Below are 17,728 nucleotides of genomic sequence, written 5' to 3'. Positions count from 1 at the left end.
TGCACTGTAGCTATCCTGATTTGTGGTCTGTGCATAGATAGATAGATAGATAGATAGATAGATAGATAGATAGATAGATAGATAGATAGATAGATAGATAGATAGATAGGTTAACGTTAAGAGAAGGGAATGATGGTTTTTCAGAAAAAAACAGGTGTAGTGGGTTCTCAAAAAAAACAAGGACGGACAGAAGTGACAAAACATTCAACAATTTAAAATATAAGTTCAAACGGCATACAATTATTCACTTTTCTATTTCTAAGCCTTTGGCTGGTTTTGGCTGTCAAATGACGCCACTGTTGCTCATTTGAGCGCAAGAGACAGGCGGGACTGTTTGCATTGAGATGTTAAGTGGGTGTCTCTATATAAATCCACTCAGGGTCAACTCCTTCATTCGTGCCCGAGAGAGGGAAAGAGATTAACTTCAAGGAAACCAGAAAAACAGAATGGTGGCTACGACAGACAGCGCAGAAAAGTCCAAACCCATCGCTGGAAGCAAGGTGTGTAGCATAACTTATTATGAAGAACGGGATTTAAGGGTGGAACATTAAATAGGCTAACCTAAAATGACTGAAATGTGATGACTGAAATGTTAATTTTACCCGCCTTTTGCAGGTGTCCAAACCACTCATGGAAAAGAAACGAAGAGCTCGCATCAACAAGTGTTTGGACCAGTTAAAATCTCTTCTGGAGAACTTCTACAGCACTAGTGTAAGTATGCACTTTAATGTTTACTTCAGACCAGAGTTACTGCACTTCATTCATTAGTAATGCAAAACATTGTTTGAAGAAAGTGTCTCAATAATGTTATTTCTTTACACAGATTCGAAAGCGCAAACTGGAAAAGGCCGACATCTTGGAGCTCACTGTGAAACACCTAAGGAACCTCCAAAAGATCCAGAGCTGTAAGTTACAGCCTCACTCTTACAGCCAACCCATTCGAATACTCGCCTGATTTAAGATGGTTTTCAAGATCGGGTGTATGTACTGTAACTGTATGCACAGATTCGTGTTTCTCACCTTAAGATGTTTTTTTTTATTATTGCTCTCAGGCGCCGCTGCTTCCGAGTTTTCCGATTTTCAAACTGGCTTCCGCGGTTGTCTGGCAAACGTCAACCAATATCTGCTGATGGCAGACAACTTGAACGGGAGCGACCGCTGGACGTTATCGCAGCTTTCCACTAAACTCAGCCACAGAAACTCAGAACTCTTCAGCACCATGGACAGCGGCACGGGCAAAGCTGAGACACAGGATGAGGAGCGGACACTTCTCCCATCGGCAGCCGGACCTGAGGAGAGAAACACGGCCATATCTAAAGCTCGGAAACCCAAAAGCACAAGCACGTCTCCTTCTTTACCGAGTGAAGACGCACGGCAGCCATCTAGAAACAAACATCCTATCATTGTTGCGTCGCCCACACAAAATACTCATGAAAAAAGTCACAAAATGTTTAACTCTGTCAGTCACAGGAATGAAGTTGCAAACACTCAGCACAACGTGTGGCGACCTTGGTAGAGCTGATGGAAAGCTGTAGATAGCTCATAGCTTGTTCAAATGTTTTAAATTTCACTGTATAGATTTTCACAATATGTTATTTCCTATATACTATATGTTTTATTTTCTTAATAAAATTTGCGAAAGTAAGAACGTGTTGTCTTGGTTATTGAACTGGGAATAGATTTTAATCTTTCAACATTCCCCTTGAAAAGGGGTCGTTTAAAACAACATGCGGTTATAGCAAGGGATGGTTGATGTCATGTTTGTAAAAACAGAGCTGAAAACATGATTGATTGTGGGTACCGCCGAATTAGGCATCAAAAGCTTTAGATTGATTTGCTGATGAATCTGTCAGACTGAAAGGAAGTGACATAAGTGGCCTTTTAAACCTCAAACGACAAAAGTTGTGTGGGCATGGGACTGAAAACTATCAAATTGTGTTAAATGCATTATATAACACTTAGGCTGAGCTATGTTTCTAAACTCAGTTTGTTATTTTTTTCATTGTATCGAATTTATTCACAGATATCCAATACCTTTGTGGAGTTGACATAAAAAGACCCAGAGTGGGGGTTGACTGACATTTCATGCATTCTTCTGTGGTTTCACGGATAAGTACCGAAACAGCAGCGGGAAAATCAGATGCTTGTCGGACAGCACAACAATTTTCTGCTATGAGCCACTAATTACACGCATCATCTCTTCTCTGCCTCCTCTGGACTTGGACAGGACCAAATTATAATAAATAAAAATAATTCTAGAAAAGAATAATTGTGAAACAGTGCAGTTTAAATTTCTTTGAAACCTGAATTCCTGTCAGTTTAATTGTTGACAGCTTTTCTGAAACGTTATTTGAAAAAAACTCTACACCTATATGCCCACATAATGCACCCAAAAGTAACATAAGTCTGAGGTCCCTTGGGCTGTTTATGAGCATACTCCCCACAATTCATAAAATGTACTATAATCTTCATTTAGCCTTCACTTGCATCTAAGGCAAGCAAGCAGGTTTAATGCCTATGTTTTTTAACTAAACCAAAACAAACTTGTTGGATTAAACATAACCTATTTTAGCAGTAAAGACCAATAGTGGTATTTACTGTATCTGTGCGTCTTAAAGTTTCTTTTTGTCTTCGGAATACTGTATAACATACAGTTCCCATCAACTTATTGCACAACAGTGATTGCAGTTCTATACTATGTCGGCCATATGCGCAAGGCAGTAAACCTGTCTATCATTCAGCTCTTTTAAAGTGTCCTATAGTTTTCTTCCGCTGCTTTGGCAGAACTGTCATAAAGTGTCTCTCCATTCTTAAAGGGCAGAGCTGGAAAAGGATGGCACCTTGCAGCGAGGAGAATTGCTGGAACGCCCACAGCTCTTTCAGATGGTATACATGCTGAAAAGACGCTGCTGTCCCATGGAAGAGGGGTGCTGGGGTGCAGTGCAGAGGACAAAAAAGTACACACCGCATGGTTCAAGTTTTTTACCTTACTCAATATAACAACTAAACTCACAGCTCCAAACCCCGTTATGGCAAGTATTTATTATTCCAGCGTTTTGTTCTGTCTTACAAACTCTGTCTGTAAATCTTAGTAATACTCTCTTCCCACAAAGTCAAAGCTACTCTTTTGATGAGACCAACAGAGGCCCATGGCACAAGAAAAGTTTGTTTTATCCAAGAAAGGAAATGCCACGTGACTTCCACAGTGAATGAACTTAAACTTTTTCTAAGAATTTCTATGAACTCTTCTCAGCATTGTTTAAGTAACCTAGTTGGGTTTGCCACTATAATAGCGACGCATATTAGAGCTGAGCAGCGAAAGGAGGGAGAGAATCAGCTATTAGCATTAGACTGGGCCCAGTCAAGCGCTCTTAAGGGAGCAGACGAGGATGAAGTGCGCTGCAGACCCCGCCGTCCACTGCTCACTTCGCTGGTAAATACGTCCATGCTAGGAAGGCTTGACAAGATTCACTTACACAATTACAACGTACAATATGTAACTCACCCAAAGACCTCACAATAAAGCGTGAACCGTATACAATAGTGCTGGCTTTGGTTTCCAGTTAGACCTCCAGCACACCGTGGAATTACGTTTTGGCACGCAGAAAGGGGCCGTGCCCACCGGCTGGGGCACCAGGCAGCTCCGACCTCTCCACAGAGCTTTAACCAGGTGCTGCAGTGCGGCACCAGCTCATTACACACACCTGCGTCAGAAGAAAACACTGTGCTCCAGTTCAAACGTGACATTTATTTTTTTCGCTCCAATGAAATATCATTTTTAACATAGTTTTTGCGAGTAAGTTGCCTAATGTTACTCAAAAACAGACCATGTAAGTGAGTATTAACTTAACACGGTTTAATGAGCTCTTCCTCAGTAAAGAGCTGGCTGTGCCTTTAATTGTTAACCCCCAATAAATAAATAGGTTTCTGACGTTAAGACATGACCTGAAATATTTCCAGCTATTAACTTATGAACGACAGAGGAAATGTATTGCAGATGCTGTCCGGGTGGAAATGTTTCACACTAGCAGATGATTTATATCAACTGACCTAATAGATAGTAATAGATACAGGCCCAGCACACTCCCAACACCAACATGGCACTAATCCACTTTAAAGGCAGTCCTATACACCTAATTTACTCTAACTTAGTTTAGTTAACTTAGTTAACTTAGTTAGCTACACGCATTATTACACGTTTTATCCCAGGCTTGTGTGCCGGCATAAAACACAACCTGTTAGAGAAACCTAGAGACGTTTCGAGGGATGTTTGGTGTTTATAGCAGAGCAAAACGGGTATAAATGATTTCAAATGTTTCTTCTGGGATTTCATTATATCCATCAGGATGAGCTCTAAAATTCTAAAAACACACTCTGAAGCGTCATCTTGTGAATTTAATCAGTCATATCTTTTTAACAAAGTCATCATCTGAACAAGAAAATCATAACATTTAACATCATTCATATTTGAGTCATAAATCTTTGAATATGTTACAAAATTATATTTTAATATTGTAAACACAAAATGCAAAAATCTATGACATAGCAAAGTGTGACAGGGGGGTGTGATGTTATGGGTCCAAAGAAAGATACATTTCAGCTGATTCCTCCATTTGAATAGGTTGCAATGGTGAGAGGTACACTAATACATTAGAATTCAAACTAAACATTTAAAGGACCGCAGATGAGTGAAAACACATACGCAACTTTATTACTTGGATGGGAATAACAAAAAAGTTTCACAACTAATAAGGCTGTCAAAGGGGATATTTTCATTTCATATTGTCCTTATAGTCTTAATCATTTCTTTGAAAACTTAAACCTAATTAGTGCAAATACATTCATGTTAGCAGCTATTGTCCATGAGAGGTTAAAGCCCAAAGTTGGGTCTGCTAGTATTTGTTAGTAGAATCATTTTCACTCTTTTTAGTCAGCACATTGTCACACAAGTTCTTTGTTAATTTAACATTGGGATTTGTAAAGTCAGCTTCATTGTAAAGTTCACCCCAGTGTCCATTTGAGTGTGCTAACTGAGAATTTCTCAAAATGATGGGGCATTTCACTGATAATAATAATACTATTTTTGAACTTTTATAATTTGCTATGATGTGAAATAATCAAATTCTCTCCAAATATATTATAAACATCTAAACTTTATTTTTTTCCCCAGGATCCATTACTGGGGCTCTGCAAATGCTTATATTTAATTTCCATTAGGCTACTTTATGGAGCTTAGATAAAGTCTCTTCACACCTGAAAAACCTCATAGAATAGCACCATTAGCTGTTTTTGTGCCTGTTATTAGATAACATATTAATTATAATGTCAGATTTTTGTTGAAACATATAACTTTCTAGAAGTTATTAATTTGCAATTATAATCAATTGTAATTATATTCACAATGTTCTTAATTCATGCTAAAAATGTTGCTGTGATATCCGCTTTTGGACCATTGGACATCTTTTAAAGGTTCCCACTTCTTCTACTAAAATCATTATTGGTGCTTTCTAGCACATTATTGAAACAGGAGGTGAGGTCAGGCTGACATGCTCAGAAGATGAGGATAAAGCTATTTCCAGCTCTATTGGTCTGATGTTCTGTATGTAAATATCCAATGTCGTGAGCAACTGTTGATGCCTGATGATCTCAACACAAACAGTGGAATAATAAGAATTGGGAGGAAATGTTCTAAGCATAGGTCTTATTAAACAAAACAAAAAACAACAAAACCATAAATCCAGTATCCTTCATATATACATGACATGTCAATCTTTAAAAACTGTCTTCACATTTTCATTAAGTAGTTGGGGTCTTCACGTAATATCTCAATATCTCACACAGTAACTGTAAAACTATTAGGCATTAAAGAGTTTGGGATTACCACTCTCAGTTTACTTAAACATATATGGGTGCTTGAAAAAACGTTTTTCTTGTGTTGTTAATAATATTGTTAATAGAAAAGTTGTACATCATGATCAAAATAAAATAAATATGTATATTGTGTTGTATCCTTAAGTCAATTTCAAGGTAAATGGGCGGTATTCAGGAAAGTTTGGTTTTAAAGCAAATGTGTCCATACAACAAAACACACAGCCATTACAGGCCAAATAAAATACAATGTAAGCTCAAGTTCTTAAGTGCAAAAAAAGAAAGAAATAAACACTACCCAAATAACTACCTCCTCCAATTCTTTGAGCATTTCATAGGAAACAACATCAAACAGCAAAAACAAGGTGTGGGAATGTTCACGCCATTAAAAACAGTTTATTTGTGCCTGTGCTGGAAAAAAGTGTGGTGTGGATATTGTGTGATGTGAAAGCAGAATCACCCGACCTTTTCACCAGCCTACATACGAAATGAACGTTAGGCCCATTCAGACATTATGTCCAAAGTTCTCAAGGCCATTTAGCATAACAGATATTGGTGGTATATATAGTAAAACAGAAAAGTGTCACAAGTAAAAAGGCCAAATAACCCAGTATGTCACTTTCCCATAACCACCAATACTCCAGTGGTTTTCATTATGATAATAACTTTAGTAATAATGTTGATATTAACAAGGGAAAGCTTGCTTTTTAGGTCGTGGAGCCCACAGAATCAGAGTGAAAGGTGATGTATCCCGAGGATGATACCGAGGGTGTGCTTACAAAACTGTTTGTGCTTCCTTTACTCTCGGCCTTGCTCAGGTGCTTCTGATGCCCCCAGTCAGCTCGAGCACCAGCCCCAGCTCCACCGCCTGTCCTCGGCCTAGAGTGCCCTGGAGTCTGCTGGCTACGCCCAGGTGAGCCAACTTCACACTGCTGTTTCCCGTCTCTTGGGCGCTCCCGGCAGCCTTTACCAGAGCCACAAGCCCCAGGACTCTTCTTTCCAGTAGGTCTGTCTGGTTTGGGGGAACCCTCGGGTGAGTTTCCCCGACTACTGCTCCTTTTGTGTTCTGAGACACGCCTGAGCGCCTGAGGCTCACGCTCAAAGTCTGTGAGCGGGAAGTGAGGAAGGATGACTGTGTGCTGTTCGTACACGTTGGGGATAAGTGAGATGGTGGATGTGCGCCGCGGGCTCTTCCTGGGGCTTGGCAGCGGCGTCTCATCTATAAAGTTAATCACCTCATCGCGGCTGAAACACCGCAGTTCATCCTCATAGTGCTCCCCGCCACACACCACGCGTGGCAGGTGCTTGAGGGAGTGCATACTATCCTCAGAGCGTCGCCGCTTGCGGTGAGGGTGATGGTGATGGTGGCTCTCCTCGTGGTAGGAGACCAGGCTGCTCCTGCGCCTCTCGTGGCGCGGCAAGGTGGAGCTGTAGTGGGCACTCACTATCATGTCCTCGGTGGAGCCCCATCGGTGAAGGTATGAGGGGATCCGGTCGCTGGTCCACATGTCGGTTTCGTCGTGGGAGTATCTTCTTGTAGGGGGCACCTGGACGCAACACACAGACCAAACCCTTCAGTCTATCAGTATCATTGAATTTAATTCAACAATTCTACAACAGCACAGAATCAGTAAGAATTGTAGCACTGCACATTAAGTAAGTAACATGTCATATAACATTAGTACACCTACATTGTCAATTATAAGTTATTTCACATGTAGGATTCTTTATGTGGCTGTCAATGCCACTGTGATATTACACTGCAGTTTTAGTAATAACACTGATTTGCAGTAGTCCCAATGAATTGCTTTGTGTAAATATTTGGGTTGATGACTTTGAAACTTTTCTGCAAATTCGCAATAGAGAAGACATCTTAGTTTCAGAATTCTTTCTATTTGTAGTATCCTGATTCAGCTGAAGTGTTTGTGTAAAATCCTACATGTCGCACATATAAGTTGTCTGTCAAACATGTTAAGTGTAATTTTAACTTTTAATTAATTCCTCAGACATGTATGCATTTGTTTTTAACATCCTAATATACATCAACAGGGTTATAACTGAACTATTATTCACCTCCATTAGTTGGAAATGAAAACTGAAAAAAGTGGATAGTTCCCTATATGTTATACTCACATTCCATTCTGTTCTGACAACTATGCAAGAGAGAGAGGGTTTGTCAAGGTGACGTCAAGAGCCACAAGTTTGATATCAGTCTGCCCCCCTGTGGTGGGTTTTAGTAAATGCAGAGAAATGAGACAGCAGACGATACAGTAGCATTGAGTGGGTTATGTGGGAGGGCTGGACAGCAGAGGGCAGCACAAGCATTAGAATGAATTACGATGCAGGATAGACTTGGCAGAATGAGAGAAAGAGAGAGAGCGAGAGAGCGACAGACAGACAGACAGACAAACACACAGGCCAATAAAGCCAAAGAGGCTTTATTCTGCAATCAAACCACTTGAGAAGTGCCATAGCAATTCTCAAATGGAGGTGTTACTTGATAATGATTTGAAGGGTTTTGTTGATTCATGGTCTAATTGGGCCTTAAACCTTCTAGCAGCAACACAATAATGTGACTGTATCACAGTTCAGCCAGTCTTCCTGTAACTGAAATTAAAAATGCACCTTAGTTGTTTCACGATCACACATATACAGCGAGGAATACAGTAACACGGCCAACTATTTTTGCAGTCAAATGAATCTACTGTCATGTGAAGAGGTGTATCGGTCACAAATACAATGGATGGAGTAATGGTTCGGTCTAATGAAGTGATAGCTACTGTATACATCTCTGTTTCAAGGCTTCGCAAAAAGTTGAACTGAATAGAGATCCAATCCTGTAGGAACATTTGTCCATTATAATGTTGGACATCTGGGTTCTTTTTTTTTTGGAGTAATAAGCAAATTATTCAAGTAAATGTAAACTGCTTGGTCTGCAGGCTGTTCTGAGAAAACTGAAGCCCTTGTTTAGTTGTTTCTGACAAAGATGACACAGTGTTAAGATGCTTTGTAAAAGTTAACATTGTGTAGGTTGCATCAGTTGGTTCTAAAGTTACATATCTTCACCACAGTCTTCCAGGCCAAGTCCAGCAAGATGATTATCATCATCACTGATTTAATCAATCATTTCATTAATATTGATCCAATCTGATATACCAGAATTTGTAGTTTACTAAGTTAAGTCAGTATTGGAAACAAAACAGAAAAAAAGCTTCTGTTGAATTGCCCTAGAAGGCTGCATGTTAGAACAAGTTTTGGTGTTAATGCAGGCTGAAAAGAAGCATTTCACAGCTCTGCATCTGACTGAGATGGATGCCGGATACAATGGACACAATGCTTTTGGGTAGAACATGAGCAGACATTTAAAGTGCTTTCCTGAAACCTTGAGGGATTCCTGAAATGTAGAAGGTAAGTCAGTTACTAAACTCTTACCCTCTTACAAAATAAAAATGTTGTCAGTTGCATGGCTAGGACACACTAGTCGATAAATGCACATCTAATATGTTGATGGGACTGCCGATGGTCATATTTACCAAACATTAGTCAGCAAGAGTATATTTTTGATTAAGGTAAAAACGACAACAAAAAATAAATAAAAATCTGTGAAATATCTGGGAGAGATAGCTTCACAAAATGTCTGATGATTCCAGAAAATTCAATCAAGATACTGTAAAAGGCCGACAAGGCCATTTCATCATGCACATCAGCAATGAAGTGTCATTTAAAAATAGTTCAACTGATCAATTAAAAGAAATGAAGAAAATCAATGAAAATATACCTGCAAATACTGCATTTTATCTTCCTGTTGTTCCCTCAATGGATACCCTTGCGGAACCCCCCTTTCTAAGGTTGAGAACTCATACTTGGCATTACGGTCTACCGTCACGATTTCAGGCGCCGAGCTATAGTCATATGGTCTGTCATATATTAAGTCGGCATGAATTCCTCCATCTTGGCTGTTTTCTGCAAAGTGCAGAAAAGCACGAGCGTCAGGATTAGAGAGCAACGAACTCAATACACAAGACAGACAGACAGACAGACGAATAGATAAGAGAGACAAGTTCAATTGTTCTCTGATTTGTTGACTTTTCCTACGGGTCTGCTCAAGAATATTAGGTTTAAGTATAAAAAATATATATATATTTTGCTACAAAAAAATGACCAATAATTCAATTGAAATTATTGTAAAGGGATTTAAAAAAACCTCAGATTGGTTCTGAATTTAGAAACTACGCCAATCAGTTGCATAAAGAATCTTTCAAGGTACAGGGCTTACATTCTGAACAATAAAATCATACAAGCAATGTCAAGTGTTCTTGGCGTATAAATACCCATCTAACAAGTTTATTTTCCCAATTACTGCATTCATGTTCATTAAAGATCAATTGGAGATGGGTGTAAAATGCTGATCTTGAGGAAAATGTTGGCCAAAAAGATGAGAGATGAAAGTAGCTATTTGCACAGGCAGCTTGGCATGCAAGTCAGTAGCTTCGGAAAAACAGGAAACAGTCCTTATACATACAACTGTGATGAGTTATACATGGCAAGCCCTCTGGAAAAAAGCAGAGAACTGGCAGTGTTAATTATCACACAGAATATGGACTGCCTTGTGTTGTTTTATGGCTCCTGCTGGACAACGAGCAGTTATCAGGGAGGGTGTCAAGAGGGAGAGGATCAAAAGGTTTGGAGGGTTAGAAACAGGAGAGAAGGGGTTCAGATCGGGTTGAGTTTAAACAGTGCCAATAGAAAAAAAGACAGATGGTTCGTACTGTCATCAGTTTGCATGAATTGTGGAAATCTGGTCACGGACCCATTCCACAAGCCTTTCTATGATTATCATGTGACCTAATTTTGGGACCAAATTTTGTTGAAGTGTCTGTGATTCCTTGGTGAAATGTTTCATGTTCAGTCCCTTGGAATACATTTATATTTCTGTGATGAAAGACGCAAGTCTTGGACCACTTCTCTTTTATCTATTAGTCAGATCTTTACCTAGTGCAGTTTAATTAAGACTTGTGCCTTAAAATATGTTATTTTTTTGTTGCTTTAAGTCACCATAATCTGACCAGTAGGTAGGAGTCCACATCACAATAAAAATAAATAAAAACAACAACAAACAAAAAACAAAATAAATAATAATAATAAATAAACAAAAAACATGTATGAAAAAATCATTTTATATCTATTTCAGTTGAGTGTATCCCTTTGTGACTTGAGGGAAATATGACCATCATGATGACATGAAAGTGCTTTTCAGCTTTATTGCTATTGTTCCAGCTTCACTCTGGATCCTTTATTGTATCATCCTCTCATGGCAGGGAATTCTAGAGGAAGATTGCCCAGTTTAAATGCATTGGAGTGAAAAAGAAAAAAGTGCTGCAAGGTAAATATGTCCTTTCTCCAGCAAGATTTCTTTCTTTTTTCCTTTTTTTGTAATGACATCAATCTCATAGCATGGTAAAGTAAAGCATTTTATAGTACACACCACGTACAAAAACACAGAAAAATATATTTTAGTATAAAAAATTATGTTACACAGACACTTGTCACTTCAGTTTCATCTCCTGACAACAAAGGTCACATGATAGGTCACATGATAACATTTGACCACTGATTTCAGACTTTAAACTACAACAAAATATAATGTAATGACCATTCAAAAGAAACTAAATAATATGTACCATTCTTTATTTAAGAAACATATACAAACAGCCAAAACCATGATTGCCATTGTAAAGGTCTTAACCACTCTGTAATCATTTAACCAAATGATAAAATGTCCCATCACTTAGGGTGTAAATATAATAAAATGTTATTTTGGTAATGATCTATTCCCATATAGATTTTGTTATTATATGTGATTATTTATTATTATCTTTGATGGCCCTGGCCTAAACATAAGGCTAGAAAGGGGTCTATATTCCCCTAGAAAAGGGCAAATACATTCAATCAATCACTTCAAAAAGATTTGCCATTTTAAAGATGACCAATTCCAATATTTTGCAATGGACCAATTTGTAGCAATTTTCTAGGAATACAATATATTAGGGTCATCCTGTACCATACCTCAAAGCCAGTTCAGATCAATGATTGGGGATAAAATGTTTAAAATGTTTCTGTAACAATAATTAAGTAGCATCACTATTTCTAATGTCTTGTTTAATTTATGGATTGACTGAAAATAGATGGCAGCTAAAAACTGTAATTGCATAGTTTAATATTTAGGATACCAAGCAAAGCAGTCACAGAGGGTGAGGATGTGAAGCTGCAGTAGTCATGGGTCTTCCAGAGGCAACGAGCAATTTAAACCTGCATCCTGGAGGTAGAAACCAGGAATATATTAACTTCCTTCAATTTCTAATACCTCTTGACGGAGCAAGTTTCACATTTCATGTGGGGATAAGACTTATAATAAACCTGTGATTCTTGAGAATACTATCTAACAGTTACCGAGTCAACTGTCACAAGACACGCCTGTCACTTTCACAAGTGATACTAAGGAATAAAATGCTGACCCTCTGTAGACTGGAAAGGTGGCTGGTGACAAGAAATTGGGTCAAAACATTCATAGAAACTCCCTAAAACCACTTCTCAGTTGTCTAAAGAACAATAATGTACAATGTTCTTAAATTCACATCCTGTGATTTAACTGAATCAGTTCTCTTTACACACTCTGAAAACATTTAGCAAATTTTGCATTTTCTTCAAATCCTTGATGTTAACTGGCTTATAAGGAGGTCTAAAGATTTTATGAGGTTACTTTTTCATGTTTATAATCATGAACACTGGATTCTCAGATTGGATTGGTATTGTGAATTATAGCACATCTCATCTGTACAATGCAAATACATTTATTTCTGAGGATTGTAAATCACAGAGGTGACACCATACTGAGTCTCAAGGACTATAGTCAGAGATCCCTATTAAACATCAGACTATAAACTAAAGGTTTCTTTAGCTTGATACTAACCTCTGTCCCCTTCCTGCAATATTGCTGCCCTCAATTTCCCCAGTACAACTACTCCCTGGGCTAAGAGACAAAACAATTCAGGTTGATAAAGCACAGTTGTCGCTGTAATTCCTATTGCCAAAGACAGTCCAGAACACTTTTCAACACAATCGACTCTCTCAAATCCTGAATTCAGAGAGTCCTGCCAAATATTTAACTGTCACTTGGATTTTGTAGACTTATACAAAGCAAAAATATGCCAAATTATCTTTATAACCACTTTTGCCAATTCAGTTTGTGCAGGTCCCAAGAGAGCATTTAACTGGATAAACTCTACTATTTAGAGTTTTCACTAGTCCACCCTGAGCTGTCTTAGGAAATAGGAATCATCATCTATATATACATCATCAGGTGAAGAAGAAAAGGAAAAGGAGGCAGGACAGGAGGAAGACACCTGGCATTGGCTTACCCTCGTCCACGTCATCATTGGACATGATGGCAACGCACTTCTCCCACACCATGCGGATGTCAGCCCGATAGCGGTCACAAGCCCAGAGGAACATGGGCAGCAGGATGGACTGGGCAATGGAGCACCACAGCACACACAACACCATCCAGTTGTAGGAGCGGTCAAACTTCAAGCTGGCAAAGCTCACCACCTGGGAAGGGTCAGTATATGGTTAGAAAGAACATAAGCAGCTACTGTAAATGGTAAATGGTAAATGGACCTGTACTTGTATAGCTTTCTAGTCTTCCGACCACTCAAAGCGCTTTTACAATACGTGCCACATTCACCCTTTCATACACATTCACTCAGCGAAGCACAGCATCAGGAGCAATTTTGGGTTCAGCTCAAGGATACTTCGACATGTGGCAGGAGGAGATGGGGATCGAACCAACAACCTTCTGATTAGGGGACGACCCGCTCTGCTTCTGAACCACAGCCGCCGTTTTCAAGTGCCATGTTTTTTATGAGCTTCGTGGCCACCGTAGTTTCTTACACACTTTACATCTACTCTTGTAATGTAATAATCAATTAATCAATCAATCAATCATTTAAGAAAACACACTGGACCTTTAAAATGACCACCATGCACACATTCTTCTATATACTACTATTCTATACTGTATATAGACCCCACAGCCAGTGTGGCAGTAGACCTCCATGGTGGAGACAGATGTGGTCACAAAGAGATTTATGGCACCACTGCAAAGCCTCTTTTGTGATGTCACAGAGGTTATTTGTTATGATGTCACAGTGCTGTTCACCATATGTCCCTCCCTAGAGAGAGGAGGCTCTCCACTGATTAGCTGAACAGCTTGTTGCCCAACAGGCCATGAGGTTGAATGACCTCTGGGGGTGAACAGAGAGGCATGTAATTTGCTTGATGGGACAAGGTTGTAACATTTTTGCATGTGTGTGTGTGTATGTATGAATGTGCATCATTAAAATGGACTGATTGCAGTTTGTTAGTGAAGCCTAAAAAAGCTGTTAATACATGAACAAAAGCATTGTGCCAGTCATTGTTTGTGCGCACTCCTGGTTGCTGGGCTGTCTATAGAGCGGGCTGATCTCATGCTTATGATTCTGTGCAAAACAAAACCAGATAGTTTGGTTAAAATTCTAATTCTATTATCTTGTTGCTCCTGTTGTCACTGAGACTAATCTGTGACATTAAGCATTAGCATTTTGCAATGCTCACCCATAAAAAAACTGTGTGCCATCTCAGCTGCTTCCATCACCAATTATAGGAATTGCATGTGGGGAAATTTAAGCACACATGATGGAAGTCAGTGTGTGCTAGTGTTGTATATATATATATATGTGTGTGTGTGTGTGTGTGTGTATCTCTGTGATACTGCTATTTATGGTTGGCCAGCCATAAAAGTGTCTCCTCTAGCTCCTCTCTCCTCCATTTATACAATCATCCAGTCCAGCAGTGCACCTAACGGCCCAAACCACAGCTCTCCGCTCCACACCTGCTCTGCACCAAATCCACACACCATCTACACATCAAGCACTGAAATCCACCAGAAAGTAATAACCACAATACAAAAGACATGCTGTGAGCAACAAAAGCCTCCACAAAGGAATTTTCCTTCATGATGAATGACATTTTGTTTGTTGCGTGTAACGGTGAGCTACCATCTTTGAGCAGGACATTGGTATGGCTTAGGTTCAATCTGTAGTATTATATTTATGAATTATCTTCATTTTGCTAATGGTCAGGGATGATCTAAAGCTTGAATACAAAAGCAAAGATAATGTGTTTTGTACAAACAATTCCTCTTTTTGAATTTGTTCAGTACAGAGTGCTACAAGAATGAATCCTAAAACCTGGAACTGTTTTCGGTTTCCTTGTCTAGAATTATTTTCTAGTCTTTCTTCCTTACAGGCAGCTATTGGTGCCATTCCTTTTTGTTCAATGAACTTCCAGAGACTCGAGACATGCTTGTGCTGATGTCAGTAATGTATTGCAGTGAAAATTTGGAGTGCTTGACTCCAAAGAATTGTCTAATATGTTTTGGAGGAAAGATAATTGCTGTTTGGTTTATGGTCACCTGCAACTTTTCATCCAATCCATGAAATGTTACATTCTTGTACCATACAGAAGCCGCCATACCAAGGTGGTCCAGCAAAAAACCCTTTAGCACCTCTATGAGACACCTTTTTAACATATGGTTAACACTGTGAAGGCGTTCACTTGCGTTAGTAAAATACGTTCGACAAGTTACCTTATGTTATGTAACTTAAAATAAGTAATTGTTGACTTTTTGTTTCATGCAGGACTGATGACTTCCCTCCTCCCTATGCTGTAGATCTGGGTTCCTTGGCCCAGTATATTAAACCTAGCATCACAAACCTAGGGCGGTTAAGTGGACCTGCGAGCGTAATTTTGACAGTAGATCAATGCTGTTGTCACAAATCATGCTTTTTGCCATTTGAGGCAGCTGGCAAATAAACATTGTCAGGCAGGCACTTTGAGACGGTAATCCACGCCTTTGTTACCATCGGCGGATTACTGTAATGCACTGTTGCTTGGGTTAGTGGGTCTCTCACCGTCTTCAGTGGTACAGAATGCTGGCTTGCACGTCTTTTAACTGGCACCAAACATGACCCATTTCCCCATTTTAGCCTAACGTCCACACTGTTCACCGGCCACTGCCGTTTGATGGTGTGATCAACTGTCCTGTTTGTAGGGTATGACTGCAATCAAGGCTTGTGTGGATCGCTCGCTGAAGACTGGTCTGATCCACTGCCAGCCGCTATTTTGGCTGGTTGCCGAATGGAGCGGACACTCCAGTCCATAATGCGAGAACTGGCCAGCAAGACGTCTTCAAGATGAGGCTTGCGGCTGCTCTCGGGGCAGCTTTCTCATTCTGTGATAGCTTGCTTGTTGCCGACTTGTGTGATAGGACATCAATTTGTCGTTTAAGTGGAATTGTTTGTGTGTAGCATTGGCTGCTACTAGTAATTGAATGTAGTAGGGTTGTTTTGTGTCTTCCTCGAGGAACTGGGCGCCCGAAATTTACTTTCTGTACTGATTTTGTTTGCACACCTTGTCAGTTTTTCCTCCTCATGTTAGTTCAGAATGAATCAAGTTCTTCTTTACACACTCTGAAAATTTAGCAAATTTTGCATTTTCTTTCAAATCCTTGATGTTACTGGCTTATAAGGAGTCTTAAGATTTTATGAGGTTACCTTTTTTCATGTTTATAATCATGAACACTGGATTCTCAGATTGGATTGGTATTGTGAATTATAGCACATCCTCCATTCTGTAGCAATGCAAATGACATTTTATTTCTGAGGATTGTAAATCACAGAAGGTGACACCCCATACTGAGTCTCAAGGACTATAGTCAGAGATCCCCTATTAAACATCAGACTATAAACTAAAGGTTTCTTTAGCTTGATACCTAAGCCTCCCTGTCCCCCTTCCTGGAATAATTGCTGCCCTCCAATTTCCGCCAAGTAACTACTCCCTGGGCTAAAGAGACAAAACAATTCGGTTGATAAAGCACCAGTTGTCGTGTAATTCGCTATTGCCAAGACAGTCCAGAACACTTTTCAACACATCGACGTCTCTGCAAATCCTGAATTCAGGAGAGTCCCTGGCCAAATAAGTTTAACTGTCCACTTGGATTTTGAGACTTCATACAAGCAAAAATATGCCAAAATTATCTTTATAAACCACTTTTGCCAATTCAGTTTGTGCAGGTCCGACAAGAGAGCATTTACTGGATAAACTCTACTATTTAGAGTTTTCACTAGTCCAACCCTGAGCTGTCCTTAGGAAATAGGAATCATCATCTAAATATATACATCATCAGGTGAAGAAGAAAAGGAAAGGAGGCAGGACAGGAGGAAGACACCTGGCATGGCTTACCGCTCGTCCACGGTCATCAATTGGACATGATGGCACCGCACACTTCTCCCACACCACATGCGGATGTCAGCCGATAGGCGGTCAACGAAGCCCAGAAGGAACATGGGCAAGCAGGGATGGACTGGGCAATGGAGCAACCACCAGCACACACCACCCATCCGTTGGTAGGAGCCCGGTCAAAGCTTCAGCTGGCAAAGCTCAACCCACCTGGGAAAGGGTCAAAGTATAGGTGGTTAGAAAGAACATAACAGCTTACTGTAAATGGTAAATGGTAAATGGACGCTGTACTTGTATAGCTTTCTAGTCTTCCGACCACTCCAAAAGCACTTTTACACTACGTGCCACATTCACCCTTTGCCACACACATTCCCACACAGCGATGGCAAGTCCATCGAAACAGAAACTAAACACCTGATGCTATGGCATCAGGAGTAATTTGGGGTTCAGTATGCGTTGCTTCAAGGATACCCTTTCGACAGGAGGAGCCGGGGGAATGCGAACAAAACCTTCGATTGGGGGA

The 17,728-nt window shown here is 39.8% G+C and overlaps 2 protein-coding genes across 2 annotated transcripts in view; one reads left to right on the top strand and one right to left on the bottom strand.

The window, feature by feature from the left end:
* Positions 1-446: 446 nt before the first annotated feature.
* On the top strand, positions 447-1,516 carry her3 (hairy-related 3). The gene is made up of 4 exons (XM_035657555.1): positions 447-500; positions 616-711; positions 824-905; positions 1,053-1,516. Exons 1-4 carry the CDS (start codon positions 447-449, stop codon positions 1,514-1,516), a joined length of 696 nt encoding a protein of 231 aa, XP_035513448.1.
* Positions 1,517-4,395: 2,879 nt separating this feature from the next.
* LOC118325016 (probable G-protein coupled receptor 153) overlaps positions 4,396-17,728 on the bottom strand; it is a 40,380-nt gene continuing 27,047 nt past the window's right edge. Inside the window, exons 4-6 of the mRNA XM_035657561.1 lie at positions 13,287-13,476; positions 9,647-9,831; positions 4,396-7,415 (exon numbers count right to left, since the gene is read on the bottom strand). Coding sequence (XP_035513454.1) covers positions 6,576-7,415; positions 9,647-9,831; positions 13,287-13,476 — 1,215 coding nt within the window. The 3' untranslated portion in view covers positions 4,396-6,575. The remainder of the gene's footprint in view (positions 7,416-9,646; positions 9,832-13,286; positions 13,477-17,728) is intronic.

This window comes from Morone saxatilis, unplaced genomic scaffold (genome assembly GCF_004916995.1).
Source record: "Morone saxatilis isolate NCDOM2014 unplaced genomic scaffold, NCSU_SB_2.0 Contig15, whole genome shotgun sequence".
In the NCBI taxonomy this organism is placed as follows: Eukaryota; Metazoa; Chordata; class Actinopteri; family Moronidae; genus Morone; species Morone saxatilis.
The sequence above is the reverse complement of the archived record's forward strand: the minus strand, read 5'-3'. Positions and strand labels throughout refer to the sequence as shown.

Excerpts from the sequence above, each read along its gene's own strand:
- her3 (XM_035657555.1), top strand. The coding sequence starts at position 447 with ATGGTGGCTACGACAGACAGCGCAGAAAAGTCCAAACCCATCGCTGGA. Across the intron at positions 501-615 it reads AACCCATCGCTGGAAGCAAG|GTGTCCAAACCACTCATGGA; the intron begins GTGTGTAGCATA and ends CGCCTTTTGCAG. Across the intron at positions 906-1,052 it reads CCTCCAAAAGATCCAGAGCT|GCGCCGCTGCTTCCGAGTTT; the intron begins GTAAGTTACAGC and ends TATTGCTCTCAG.